The sequence below is a fragment of the Aphis gossypii genome, chromosome 1 (genome assembly GCF_020184175.1).
Source record: "Aphis gossypii isolate Hap1 chromosome 1, ASM2018417v2, whole genome shotgun sequence".
NCBI lineage: Eukaryota > Metazoa > Arthropoda > Insecta > Hemiptera > Aphididae > Aphis > Aphis gossypii.
Window position 1 is genome coordinate 36,880,875 of NC_065530.1, and position 15,608 is coordinate 36,896,482.

General features: G+C 25.0%; 2 protein-coding genes across 3 annotated transcripts; one reads left to right on the forward strand and one right to left on the reverse strand.

Annotated features, from left to right (window-relative positions):
* Nucleotides 1–966: 966 nt before the first annotated feature.
* LOC114131627 (nuclear pore complex protein Nup155-like) lies at nucleotides 967–10,490 on the reverse strand. Of its 2 annotated transcripts, none has more exons than XM_050210409.1 (26): nucleotides 10,238–10,490; nucleotides 9,710–9,885; nucleotides 9,488–9,613; nucleotides 9,243–9,342; nucleotides 9,014–9,183; nucleotides 8,757–8,905; nucleotides 8,377–8,657; nucleotides 7,481–7,731; nucleotides 6,380–6,636; nucleotides 6,149–6,322; nucleotides 5,960–6,071; nucleotides 5,452–5,657; nucleotides 5,108–5,383; nucleotides 4,885–4,979; nucleotides 4,579–4,675; nucleotides 4,147–4,224; nucleotides 3,878–4,071; nucleotides 3,585–3,735; nucleotides 3,238–3,497; nucleotides 3,013–3,160; nucleotides 2,844–2,930; nucleotides 2,666–2,786; nucleotides 2,024–2,134; nucleotides 1,830–1,950; nucleotides 1,631–1,753; nucleotides 967–1,554 (listed from the first exon to the last, which is right to left on the reverse strand). In XM_050210409.1, exons 2-26 carry the CDS (start codon nucleotides 9,876–9,878, stop codon nucleotides 1,419–1,421), a joined length of 3,993 nt encoding a protein of 1,330 aa, XP_050066366.1. In that variant the 5' UTR covers nucleotides 9,879–9,885; nucleotides 10,238–10,490; the 3' UTR covers nucleotides 967–1,418. The 2 variants fall into 2 exon arrangements, with proteins under 2 accessions (XP_050066366.1, XP_027852690.1); XM_027996889.2 differs by having other exon boundaries at nucleotides 10,124–10,490.
* A 528-nt stretch (nucleotides 10,491–11,018) lies between these two features.
* On the forward strand, nucleotides 11,019–13,644 carry LOC114131628 (box C/D snoRNA protein 1). The gene is made up of 6 exons (XM_027996890.2): nucleotides 11,019–11,378; nucleotides 11,470–11,651; nucleotides 11,712–11,791; nucleotides 12,892–13,064; nucleotides 13,124–13,270; nucleotides 13,349–13,644. Exons 1-6 carry the CDS (start codon nucleotides 11,362–11,364, stop codon nucleotides 13,518–13,520), a joined length of 771 nt encoding a protein of 256 aa, XP_027852691.2. The 5' UTR covers nucleotides 11,019–11,361; the 3' UTR covers nucleotides 13,521–13,644.
* The last annotated feature ends 1,964 nt before the right edge of the window (nucleotides 13,645–15,608 follow it).

Genomic DNA, 15,608 nt, shown 5'->3' on the forward strand with positions numbered 1-15,608 from the left:
TAAGCCTATCTTGTAAATTAAGTATCTAATATTTAGGAATTTTTTATCGTAACATATTATATGACTCTTGATACAAGATTTACCACTCATACCAGCGTCCAGCGGTAACTATTAAGCGATTCCTCTAATAAATAACCATGAAAATTTAGTCCCTGAAAAATAACTCTAAAATAAAAAAGATGTGTACCTTTCTAACACACTTATTCACGAGATTTTAATGTCAGTTTGAGTGAACAAAAAATAGCAGTAAAGAATTTATTATCTTTTTCAATTCTTATAATATCAAGTTGCGAAAAATGTTTCAGGGTTCTCAGCTGTTGCTTCTGGTACTAAAATTTATAACCCATTCATTATTTTTACTGTAATTATCAAATAATAAACATGTTACATTTTTGAAAACACTCCATTTACCTATATACAATATAACATTATGAATGTATAAATATATTATATTGATTTTATAATGGGTAGCTGCTTTAACACACTAACCCTTATCCGGACAAACAAACTTCGTAGAACGAGAACATAGCCTGGTGGGTGTACACTACATTAAGCAGGGAACATACTGGTGGATTACTTTATTTTGTTATGTGCCCAATATCTTATTTGTATTATATATTTTTAGAATTTGTATTAGTCAGTTAACAATGGCAGCAGAGGAGTAGCATTATTTTCTCAGAGCCTCCTTTGCTGTCGAATAAATAGGAAATAAAAATAACTTAGAAGAATAAAAATATTTTGAAAATTTTATCTATTGTGGAAAAAGGTTATAATTTATAAAACATTTTGAGAAGATTTAAAGTACTGCTACAGTTACTCACTTATGAATTCCAAAACAAAAAAACCGTAATCAACTTTGTCAAAAATATCTTTTAAGAATCCATTAATTGCAGTACAATGCAATGTCACCAGTCTGACATTATTTTAAAAATAATCAAATTGTTTAAAATTAATGAAATAAATAAATTGTCTAATGTGATCAGGCGTTCACAGCCTTTAATATACCATCTATTTGAAAACCAAAATACATGTTTTCGTTCACATATTTGTATACTTTATTGGAGTTGTATTGTTTATTTCCCAATCATTATTAATAGAATTAAAAATTAAAATTAATTAGTTATTTATTTTCCTTAAATTTTATAATACGAGTTTCATTTAAAATTAAGTCTTATTATTCATAAGTTACTTTGTTTAACATTACAATTACAATAATAATTAATAAAATAATAAGTTATTTCTGAAATAATCAACATGTTGAAATAACAAATTATATATTATACAAAAGTAATAATTTATATTAGAATTCTCAAAGCAGTTTAAATGTACAAAAAAAGTATACTAAACTTTTGGAATAAATACGGTAGTTATGATATATTAATAATTGATGATATTTAAAAATTAAGTTTGTTATTAAGTCAGTTTTTAATGATGTTGTCAAGTTCATTTTTGATCGCAATGACACCTTCAATCAGTGGACTATGAGCAAAACGGCTATACAGCATGTTTTGACAAATTACCAACAAATCTAATAAGTTCACAGCAATAGATCTCCTGAAAGATTTTAATTAAAAACCAAATAAAGTAAAATTATTTTCTTTTATAATTAAAATTCTATAATAGCTATTACCGTTGCATCCCAGATGGCCATAGATCAACATTTTGTAAATAATAACGAGCCAAACTCATGATAACTTCCAATACATGCAGTTCACTTGTCTTTTGCCACCGTGGATCATTAGTAGAATAAATCCTGTAATATAAATAGATTAATATAATTATATGATTATATTTAATTAATGAAACTATTAATAGGTAAAATATATTACTTTTTATATATTGCTACTAAAGACTCAATAGGAGCACCAATAGTTAACATAGTTGTGTATACAGATTCCAAATCTCCACCCAAATTACAGTTTAGATATTCCAACATAGTTGTTACATATTCTACAATCATAAAAGAAATCTTTGATTATTTGTAAATATTTAAAATGAGAAATCAACACTTATTATTACATACCCAAGTCAAATGTAGATGAATTGATTGGATGTGAACTAGCCAATGACTTAATTTTTTCTAAAGCAATGGTCATTTTGTTGTGTTCATCAATGTCTCCACAATCTTCCACAACTAACAAATAAAAATGTGAATTAATTATATATACAATAAACACCAAAAAAGTTTTCAAGATAAAATAACAGTATGTCTAACTAAAACTATACATGAAATAAACTATGAATGTAGAACTTCAATGTATCAATTATTATCATTAATGGTTTAAGTATAGAACATCTATACATATATCTAGATTTTAATATAATACTATGATGCACAATCCCATTACTGAAGCATTGTGTTAACCATTTGAATAGAAAAGTCTACTATGACATCTATAAACAATAGTAAAAACTAAAAAATGTCTATGTTACAGTATATTAAAATTTATTACACTTCTAGTGAATTTTATAAAAAATTTTAAAGGTAGAAATGTGTATTTTTTTAATTTGATAAATATTCTCATAATCAATTCAAAATGTTAATTATACGTATAAATACATAATATGTGTTTATAATATTAAAAACTAAGATTTTAGTACAAGTTAACTAAAAATAGCTATAAAAACTTACATTTTATATTAGCACTTAAATACTATTATTTACCTTTCAACAAAATATTTTCCCAAATCTGATTCACAAGTTCACGATCATCATGATTGGAAAGTTGTAATATTGCCAACTGAGCTTCCCATAGACCATACGGTTCAGCAAAATTACTGTAAAGCTAACAAATTCATATTATTATATACAAACATTATCTTCATTATTTTGAAATACATACTTCGCCTAATATAAACAGACGACTATTGAGCTTTTCAATAATATCAGCTTTTCCATCAATTTGACTTGACAATAACAAATCCAATATCTATTAAAAAATATTAAGTATACAAGAATTAACAAAGACAATAAATAATCAACAAGTAAACATTTAAGCTAAAGAAACCAACCATTTTCTGTATCTCAGCAACTTGTAACAAGTCTTCAATGTCCCTGAGACTGGTAACATTCATAGCTGGTATACTTAACTTTTTACTGCGCAAGCATGCCATTGCTCGGCCCAAATACATAAGACGATCACTTAAATTTAAGCCACTTCTGATATATAAACATTACAGTTGGTTTAAAATAAATATATTTAAAGGTATCTTTATAATTTAAACAATTATAATTACTCAGGTCTTTTAGCCAATGATGCTAAAACTTCAGCTGCCTCATAATAGTTTCCATTATATTCATAATATCTACACAGTACATCTTTGATATAATTATTATTACTGTCAGATTTGGACTGAGCCAATAAAAACTTTTCCAAACTATGATTTCCCATTTCAATTGTTTCTTTTATTAATTTTTTATCGATCATCCATTTATACACTACAGTGTGCATGATTTCATCATCACAAGAAATACACAATTTTATTAATTCAGAAACCTGTTAATAGCACTTGCATTAGTATTATATATTTATACATACATTTATCTAACACGATAAACAAGTAAAAAAATGTAAAATTAATACCAAATTAGAAGATTGTTCAGAAGTTAGTGCAGAATTTTCTAGAATTCCAGGTATTAAATTTGGTCGAGTAGGTATAATTATAGATGGATTTTTTACCATTATTGAGTATAAATAATCTAAACTTGAGCTTATTTCTTTGTAAATATCTAACCTGAATTCATACAAAAAATATAAATCAATATGTAAAAGTAAAGTATACAAGCATTACTATTATAATAATATAAATAAAGATTCAGGATAACTTAAAAGTTATTCACAATGACTCCTATATAAATAAGCCAAGATTATATTACCTGAGCATGTAAGCACTATAACCTGGTGCATCTCTGTCTATATTGTTAGCAAAATAATGACTACCCAAGTTCTTTGGATCAATCTTTTTAGCACATTCTCTACAAATTTGATATACACCTTCCATATACGCACAATTGGTGTATTGTAAACAAACTGACGATAAATTAAACTTTGGTGCTACTTCTTTCAACACCTAATTTAACCAAATAGGAGACGAAATATATAAACATTTCATGAAAATAAAAAAAATTTTTTAATAAATAATTACCATAAGAGATTGGTAAAGGACTCGTTTACGCTCGTCTTCATTAACTGTAGATTGCGCTAATTTAATCATTTCTGAAGCCTAAAAAAATTGAATAGATAAAATAATTTAATATTTTTAATAGTAACAATATACATAAAGGTTTTATTAATACTTTGTATCTTTTTTATTTTTTAATAATTAATATTTTATTTTATTTTCTACATTTCCTAAGTATATAATGAACTATGATATATTTTATTCTGTTATTTTTGATAAAATATAATAGTATGTAAATTTCTATGATAAAATAAAAAAAATGAATAAAATGAATTATTTTGAATGTTTGCTAATTAAACAAAGACAATGTTTTAATACACTATTTTGTTTACTTATTGGGCTTACATTGAATGGTATAAAAAATAAATAGATAATACATTTTAAATTATTACATACCTTTGCACAAGCAGCATCTTCAGAATGGTAAATGGATGGACAGACTTGTCGTAATTTAGTACTGATTGATTCTACAGATGAACTTTCACATAAATATCTAAAAATAGATAATTAAAAATGTATTCTATATTTAGAGTAGAATTGAAGGAAAGTAGAGTGGCGCTAGTTTTTTAAAAGTTCATAACATTTTACACTAATACCTACAACATATTTTATATTAAGCAGTAATATTGTGTTTAGTAGGTAGTCAATAATTGAAAAAAATGCTAACACAAAATGTCTTAATCCTGACTTGTTAATACTTACGTGTCTAATAATTTTTGTACCAAAGATTGACATAAGTCTTGATGTAGAAGAATTAATTCTTTGAAAGTAACATTCTCCAATATACGCTGTTCTTGCTAAAAACAAAATAAAAATATTTTAAATATAACACTTATTAGGGTTATGTATAGTTTAAATACAAAGTTTTAATATAAGAAATAATATTTTTTTTAAATAACAAAGTCAAATTTTCTAATTTCCTTACGTCAATTAATTTATTTGCTATAATATAAAATTGATGTTCACTGAGTAATTTCCATAAATTAAAGACTTCAGCACTACGAACAACTAATTTTTTCAAACATTCTATAGATTTTGATTCAGATTGATGAGCATCATGTGCAGCTGGACGCCTAGACACATCCAATGGTACTTTGGTATAATTTGCTAACATTTTTGAATAATTGTTCATGAAAGAGTACAAAGTTTGCAAATGGTTTGCAACAAATGAACAATCATCTGGAGACACTGTGTTAACAATCTACAAATGAACATTTAACTATTATGAATTTAATTTTTATTTATTCAAATAGTTAATTTATATATTACATAAGTTTTCCCATCAGTGGTTTCCATATTAACAGCTTTAATGTTCCAAAGAGGTCTCAGTAAACGACTCACAAACAAATATAATCCATTATGTTTTGAAGAATACTGAACACTAGTGGATTCAAATGGTAAGTTGGTGATATTTGTCTGATTTTTTATAAAAGTTGACATAGACGGTGATGTTGTAAAATTAGTAGATCTAAAACCTAAAAATGTTTTATTAAATATAATTGATTGTATTTAATTCATTATCATAGAAATGCATCAAAAAAGTATACCCTCATACTCAATTTATAATAATTATTTACATTGAAAAAAATTATTAAAACAAAAATCACAATGACCTATTAACAATAATAAAATATATAATTGTATGTATTGATAGTTATGAAACAGTTACTTATAAATTTAAAATTGTGTCATATCGCAGCTTAAAATAAAAAAAATTTAAATGACTACAATTATAATAAGATAATTCAAATATAAACAGTATACACATGTTTCTTACTATTATTTTGTGAAACCTTAGTTAAATCATTATGTGAATCATGCAGATTTTCAGTTACTAATTTAGGCTCACCGCCATGAGTAAAAAATGCTTGAGTTGCGTATTCTTTTATCTAATTACAAAAATATACATACATTTAATTAATTAATCAAACGTATTATAAATATATATATAAACTAAACCACAAACCTTTATATTTTTTAATGATTGATCACAAATAATAGTAAGACATGCAACACATGCTTGATTATCCGTAAAATTTTTAAAATATGTTTTGATAGCATCTGTTTCTGAACCTTGACTGTTGGCCAATAATTCACAGAGAGTGTCATATGGTCGGAGCATTTCAAAAATTTCTAAGCCCTATTATAAGAAAAAAATATTGTATAAAAGTTAAAACAATTTTTTAAAAAAAATTACTTGTGGAGCTAAAGTTATATATTCTTGGCGATTTTCAAACTGTTGACGAACAATTAATGGTGGTTGTGGTGAACTTGGATCATTGTATATCAATAAATTTGGTCCTATATTTTCTAGTGATAATGGACATATATCCAAATCAGTAATAAAATATCTTTCACTAAAATTGGAACTAAATGCATATTCATCAGGAGATATACACCACAACATTGGCCTGTAATTAGTTATGTCAGTATTGCATGCCATTATAATAGTACCTGCAAATAAAATACATACATAGTAGAATAATAGTGGTTAATTCTTTGAGCATGGTAGCGCTGCACATTTAAGAATAAAAACCCAAATAAAAATTATTCTATCATCAATTATTAATTATTAGCTGATTTTGCATGACTTTGTCCGAGACCAGTAAATGCCTATGTATTTATCCCTTCTTAAACTTAAAGAAGATTTCACACGGAATCAATTGTATGCTATTATTGATAATATTATTACCTTTAAGTTTGATAATAGGCAAATTTATTCTAGTATTATATACTATAGCTAATAACATAAAATCAATTCCGCAGAACAAAAATTTAATATTTTGTATTTATGTAAAACAGAGACAACACGTACAGGTATGACATTCTCTTGACTTAAAGTAAATTATATAGTGCATAGATTATTAACACAGTTGTTTGAATTTATTAAGCTAAATATAAATACAAGTCTAAAATTATATTTAATTACAATACCTAATTTATTTTCAGTAACCAAAAGCAATAAAACATAAATAAAAAAGCTGATAGTTTATTAGAGTTAAATATATTCAAAATTTGTATGTATTGAAAAATAAAAGTAAGTAACACAAAGTAACCTATAAAATTATGGATTCGAATAAGAGCCGTCCACTTTTAATGATTTGTCTTTGACTTTAAATAGTAGATATACCTATTCATTATTTATAATTGTTTCTGTACTGTGTTGCCCAAAAAAATTAAATAATATCTGAGAATTAATCGTATATAACCTTAAGTTTATAAAAAAATAATAATCCTAATATGTTATCAACAAAAAAGTATAAATCTTTGGATTTTTAACAATAAAATAAAATTATACCTCTGTTATACAACACGTGCTGAACACTACTGGGTTTAGATTCTCCAATAACTCTATTATATCCTGGTGGCAAACGTATGTGTACAAGTTGCAATGTGTAAGGTCTAGTATTGCTAGAGGTTATAGCTCCAGTAGAAAAATATAATCTAAATCCAGACTTGGATACAACCAACAGATGAATGTTAGGTGATTCAGTTTCTTCTATGATTTTTATACTACTCAATAAAGTCATTTGAGCTATTTCTATAGTTCTGAAATAAAAATTTGGCAAATTCCATAGTTATATTAATCAATTCAAATTTTTCATTTATTATTTGGTACTTGTTTTTTATTGTCTGACACTACTCTACATAAAATATATCGCCCCGAAATCAGCTAACTAACAATACATGGCTGTCTAAACTAAAAATTAAATTTTTATGTATTTTAGTCTAGTATGTGATATAATTAGAAAAACAGTAAATATCTCTTATATTTAATATTATTATATTAATCTATCACTTAATTGAATATTTAACTTCAAATGTGTATATATATCATAAAAATAATATTTAATTATTCTAAAATATTGTTAAAAATTAATTTGATTGAGTTTTCATTCACTATCATATTAATTATTACTAGTTTTCAATTGTTAAATGTGTGGCAATGATCAAGAAATGACGATTAGAGAATCATCTGATTTTATTTATGAATTTTTCTTTAATGAATAATATTCATTATTTACTGTGCTATTATTATTATTATTTACACTTATTTGAAAAGATTGTTACAGAATACAAGAAATGCTGATCTGACCATCTACTTATAGGTGGACCCATGGACAATATATTTTATACAACTTAGTGATGGACTGTTAACAAACGAGAAATAATTTTTTTATTTTAAATAATTACCTGAGTAATTTTGAAACTTGATGCTCAAGATTAGAGTGTGACAAAGAAACAATTCGACTTGTAGATTTACCATCAGATCCAAGATCATACAATTCAATTGAATTATTTTCAGCCAGAGTGTAAAGAATATTCCGTGTATTATCAACAGCTATTTCAATGATGGCAGAAGGTTCAGTGATTGAATATGTTAAAAATGATGGTAGTATATATGATAAAGTACTAGTTGAATGACAAATTGTCTTGCAACGTCTTCCACTGATTGAAAACCATCCTAAATCTTTCTATACGTTTTGAAAAATAATGCATATTAATGATTTTAAATCTTATAAATATAGATAAGTATTTTATATTTAAATAAATACTGTTTAGACAATAAATACCCAGTAATCGATTTCAAACAGGTTACCATCTTCACTAGCAAGAAAAATACGTCCTTTGTCAGTTCCAACAATTTTAGATATTATCACACCTTCAGTAGGAACTTCATAAATGGTATCTGTAGTAAGTTCCAATTGTTCTTCAGTTTTTCCTGATATTACACACATATTTAAAAATGAAATAGTTAAATATAATTTTTAGAGCTAATTTAACTGTAATAATTTTAAAAGTAAAATATATAATGATATAATATAATTACCATCGGCACTAGTAACTTTTTTAAATGTTACACCTAATATTGCAATGTTTAATCCAGTAGCTAAGACTAACAAATATTTAATGTGAGCTTGAAAAACATTTGGTTTAGGTTGTACCAGAGCTACAGCAAAAATAGTAGAGTTCATTCCATCAAAGTAAGATAAATCCGTTCTAAAGTATAAAATCATACAATCAATTAATTATTTAGTTCATAGTTAATAATATATTACCCTTCACTATAGTCCCACAAAAAGAATTCCTGATCAATTGTGACCCAAACACGGTTGATCTCAGGAAATATTCCCAATTTGCGATGAAAGTTTTGAGCATCTATATTAACAAAATTTTATTTAAATTAAATAATTTAACATTTGAAAAATTCCTATAAAAATAATTGTATAATACTTTGGTAAATTATTTATTAACATAAAACACATTTAGTTCACAATTCCAAAAATAAAATGAAAAATAATACCATTCCATTGTTCTAATAATGCACCAGGTAGTGGTATCTTGTGTCTTGATTTGAGCGGAGTAATTGAAGGCAACCCTAGTCCTTCTTTAGGATAATCATATTCTGTACAACCACTAACACTTTGACCTAGAGGATAATATACAGAAAAAAACATCTTTATGTATTTGAATTGATTGAAAAAAAAAAACTAAAAATATATAATAGGTAATATAGTATACTGACTGTTTTTAGTTATCTGCATTTTGTCAACAAGAGTTGGGAAGGAGTCATCTGCTGCAAAAAATCTATCCAACATTTTTCCAGATAAATCTAAACTATCTTTGGCAGATATTGATTGATTAATCATTGACATGGTATCCACAGATCTTGAAATGTTCATAGTAGAATCCATCTTTAATCTAAAGTAACATGTACCCATAATTTATTAAATAACCAATTATAAATATACATAAGCCGGTTACTGGGTTGAAAAAAAAAATTAAATAATTTAAAAGTTCACTAAAATTTAATAAACCAATAATTGGCCACTAAATCATGGTTAAAGGACTATTAGCTCACTCTAGATTCATTAAATATTTGGTGAATACTTAAGTAATTCGGCATTAAATTCATTATTCAAAAATTAAGATCACTTACCTACTTAAGTTAATTATAAACACTCGATCGAATATTTGGGGAGATGGTTACTTAACACTAAACATGTTTAATTTAAATTGTTAATCAAAAATAAAATAAATAAATTATTAATACCCAAATAAAACGATGTACTTATAATACAGCAATAACTCTTTTTTTGCAATTTATTTGTTATTTGTCACAATCATTGGTTATTAAATTTTTTAAATAAAATATTAATATTACTCCTGCAACATGTCAAACAATAATACGGAAACAATTTAAGATTAGCGGGAAAACTAGATAAGCGCAGCAAGACAACCTAACCTGACCACGGCTATAGATATAATGGCATAAAAGCAAAAAAGTGCATAAGGCGCATAATTTATTATTCGACCGTTGAGAACTAACCTCAAATATATATATATATATATATGTATACTATAACATGTTTACTGTTTACATGACATTACTCCTATTACGAATGTTTTACATAATATTGTGTGTATAGATTAATATTAGTAGTCTATTGATTTAGATAAATCATAATGCTTTTATTAGAGCACAAGTCGAAGTTGCTTTCGGGAAAAGTTCCTCGAGCTTTAAGGTCCTTTTTATTTTCCAGTTTTGAATCGACAACCGGGAGGGGAACGCTTTCGCATTGCTTCCTCCCGGAAGCTTTACGGTACTAATTAGTAATAAGTAATTATATTATTATAATATAACTCTATGACTATTCGGAGAACTAAATTTTCTCAATAATAAACTAGCGGTAAACCATAGATATGCGGTAAACGCTAAACGGACTTATAATTTACTGGCCTGATGTTAGTAATGACTAATAAGTTTTATTGAGATAACACGAAATTCTTATCAACCATTTTGATAATAGCATATCGTATTATAAATTGTAATAAATAATAAATAAATACAAAATACAAAGCCATGCGGCAATAGCGGCATGTCGCATGCGGAAATTTGATGTTACTTGTTTATGGAACTTAATTTTTTCATTTTCATTGAGTGATTAGTTCGTATTTTCGTAATCTTTTTTTTTTTTTAATTCTTTTATAATAACCCAACATCGATATTTAATCTTAAGAAAATTAATTAATACGACCACATAATTTCCAATGTACTACTACCTGTAAAGTTCAATTTATAATGTGTATTGCTAAAGTGTTTTAAAAAACTACACCTATAATTTATGTACAAAATTCTGCTAAAATATATATTGTGGTTTTTGTTAAAAAAAAAATATGGAATCAAAAAATCGGTAAAATAAAATACAACATTAATATTATACTTAGCTGTTTTTTCTAAATGTTTATTATTATTATTAATATTTTTTTTTTGATTTTCTACAGATTGGGCTATTGTGAAGTGTGCGACAATGATGTTGCTAAATACTGTTGCCCAAGGTGTGAAGTTAAAACTTGTAGTTTATCATGTGTAAATATTCACAAAAAAGAATTAGATTGCGATGGAAAGAAATATAAAACAGGGTTTAAAAGATTAGAAAACTTTACTGATGCAGAAATGAGTCAAGGTACTAAAGTTCTTTTACTTTTTTTTAAAGAAATGTTATTAATTATTTTTTTATGGATAGATTATAGACTTATGAATGAGTTTATTGAAGCTGTTGGTGAATTTAAAATGAAAACCCAACGAATATGCAATTTATCTCCAGTAAGTATAATTTGTATTTCAATAATCTTTGAAATTATTTTTATTAGATTTCAATAAAACAATGTTTATTTACAAACTAGAAAATACACTATACTCTCGATTATTCACTGTCTTCCACGAAATCGTCTACATACCTATATGTATACAAAAAAATATATACGTATTGTATCTTTCCATCATAAATCATTTTAGGTTTAATTGGGTTGTGAATTTGTCATAGCCGATAACTCGATAAAGACGTTTTAATAATATGTAATTTATTGTTTTCAATTCCAATTTAGTTTTTGTTATAAAATTTAATTTTGCGAATTATCCGCGGAATTCGTTTATCCGTGGATGTCCTGCCACTCAATTCCACGGATAATCGAGAGTATACTGTACCAAGATATTAAATTTCAAAATATATGTCCTTAATTTATAGTTTCTAAACAGAGTAATGGATGCATCAATTTAATGTGTTTTTGAAAACACTGTTTACTGTAGAAAAAATTCTTTGATTTTCAACTTATAACTTAAATGGTTATTTTTAGTAGCATATTAAATCTAGTTTGTGTTTTAGGAAGAGAGATAATTTAAAAAATGTCCAGTACATTATAAATAATTGGAAAATACAAAAAATGCAAACATTCATTTTGTTAATATTTTTATATTATTATTAAATTCATGATTTGGTACCTATGGGCTATGGTTATTAAAAAATTAAACTGTCCTCATCTAAAATTGTTTTTTTTTCTGTTTCTTATGATGATAATCATATTATAAATTAATTCAAATTTAACATATTTTTAACATGACACCTATACAACAGAGTGGTTACCTATTACATACTTTTATTAACCACAATTATAAAAATTCATTAAATTATCAATTTCCAAATAAGGTTTTAGTCAATATTAAAAAAATAAAACTATTAAATATAGCTAGGGTAAGGTAATAATTATTTAACAATATTGAATTCATTCTACTTAATTATCATTAAACTTGCTTCAAAAAAGACTTGTAAAAAAATATTTTTTATGGCCAGATGGAATATCTATTCTTTTATTACATTTTTTTTCTCATGATAATTGCATAAAATTTAAGTTGTTTATCATTTTTAGGTATTCCGGAGATTACGTTATCAAGCATATCAACGAAATATACGTTTACAGATCTTACCTAAATCTACTTTGAACAAAAATAATACTTCTTTTTTTAATCATAAAATTAATAAAATCTTTTGGCGTATAGATTGGACATTTCATGGCACAGATGTGAAATACATAACCCACAAGTATTGAAATTAATCAATTATATTTTTATATATGTTCAATATATTATTTAATTGTTTAGAGTCCCGGAGTATCAAAAAATAAATAACATAGTTAGAGACTATTTCACGACAGAGTTTCATGATGATGAAACAAAAGAAAAAATGCAATTTTATGTTTCAGCCGGAATCAAAGGTGTCATATTTTTAATGAAAACACCATATGGAAAGTTAGTATAAATGCATATTTTTAACTAATAATAATATTATGTACCTAATACTTATAATTATTAAAAATATTTTTTCAGATATTATCAACTTGATTCTGAGGACTCGATATTGTACAGCTTAAGATATAAGACAATACTGGAATATCCAGAAATATTAATTGTTTTATCTATCCATAAAGACACATTTAGTGATCTTCTTTATATTGAGAATTCAACATTTAATAACAATAAATCAACAACTATGACATAATGGTTAATAAATTGTTAATCTTTATCTGGATAAACTAAGAGATTAATGTTTTTCATAATTTGTGGTCATCTTTAATAAAATATTTTTATTGCTATAAGTATAAATAAAGTCTTATCTAAAACAATATTATTATTGATTTCGGACTATGGATTAATTATACTTTAAATGTAGAATAATAATGGAGCTCTACAATTCTACAATTAGTAAATGTATTATATTTTAATAAACTCAATGTATTTGATGAACAGAAATAACACATAATTTTAAAACATTCTCTTAATCCTAATTGATTAAAAATGTGTATACATTTTACCGTTTGAGAATATTTTTTGATGTCTACTAAATTGTTGAATTGTTTTGTATTGTTGATGTTTATATAACATAATTATGATTTATTGTTCTAAACTTAAAACACTATTATTTTGATATTGAACATAATAAAATGTGTTGAATAAAGTTATTTTACAGAATTGTATTTATCATCATTTTTATCTCGATAAATTTAATTTCAAACAAAGTTGTTAATGAATATTTAAGACTTGTTGATAATAAAGAAAATTGTGACTATTTTTGTACCTATTCTAATTTGAAAAAACTTTTATTTAATTTTAAAGCTTTTCTTATAAACAAAAATTATACCCTACAGAAGTCAAATAAAAATTAGAATAAGTAGATAGGTAAAGACATACAATTTGTATGTCTATAAAGTGCTAATATAATTAGTATTTTGTGAGAATTTCAAGTCTAAGGTTATTTGTTTTTAAAAATCATTTATTTACAATTTACAATAATTAATAATCTCATAAAAATAGAAATTTATGATAGGTATTGGCTACTGAACAGTATACCATTGAATATTGATTATAAATCAGTGGTAATAATATATAGTGAGTGATAAATAATAATATTAAATCTCAATGTAAGAAGATAACTGATGATCACAAATTAGAAAAATAAAAAAATATGATTAACTCAATTTTTTTTTTACATAAACTAAGCGAGGAAGTTTTAATCTGTGCCTGCCTTATTTAACCATTCAACTCAAGTACTTGTTTTAACTTGGGTATTTAAATTCTAGTAAAGTAAAACCAGTAAGTCATCCTGTTTAATGTCTTTGTTATAAATTCATAAATCATAACAAATTTTATATTTTAAATTAAAAGATTTTTTAATGGTACCTAAGTTATATAGATTATACCTGACTAGTTGTATTAAACACTTTAAATGGTTACCTATTTACCTAAAATTTTGTTTCAGAGACTTATTTCATATCTAGATATACATTTGATATGATTTTGGTTTATATGGTATAAATAATGTCATTACATACCTAGGTCAGCTGGTATACAGCCATACTAATGTGAGTATGTGACTTGTGTAGTTAATTAAAATGCAGTAGTTGACGTCACCACTTATTACACTTACTTTCAGATCAGACTATTTGAGTAAATAAGGCTTAGGTCCCTCAAAAAATTGTGAATATTATGTATTTTTATAATTTTTGAATCATTTCCAAGTATTTTGACTTGACCAAAACAATTTTATTGATATTTATGAATATAATTTTAATATTTGAAAAACTTTTGGAAATGTCTTACTTTTGACCTCTATAATGCAACAAGCCAACAAGGATATTCAAATTACCACTGAGTTTTAAAAAGTTTTAAATTGAAGCATTATACCGGCAAGTTATGATGTACATAGACATAAAAAAAAAACACATAATTGTAGAATGAATACATTCATCAGTTAAGAATCTAAAATATAATAATTTAAATATACAAAAATTAATATTATATTTTATTATGTTGTACTTGGATCTGAGAAAAACAAGTATTTCCCTGACATACAGGGAATACAGATGAATCTAGGAAAAATACCACATGGTAATAAACGACAAGGTAAAAACGTCAAATCATTTTACTTATTAATTATATTTTAAATTTAAATTTTTAAATTAAATAAATATATAATAATAAAAATAAATCATTAAGTACAAATAAATTGTTAAATTAAATTTATTACAGGTATCAGGTATGTATTAACAAATAAAACTTTCATAATATTATTACTTATTTAATATAGATG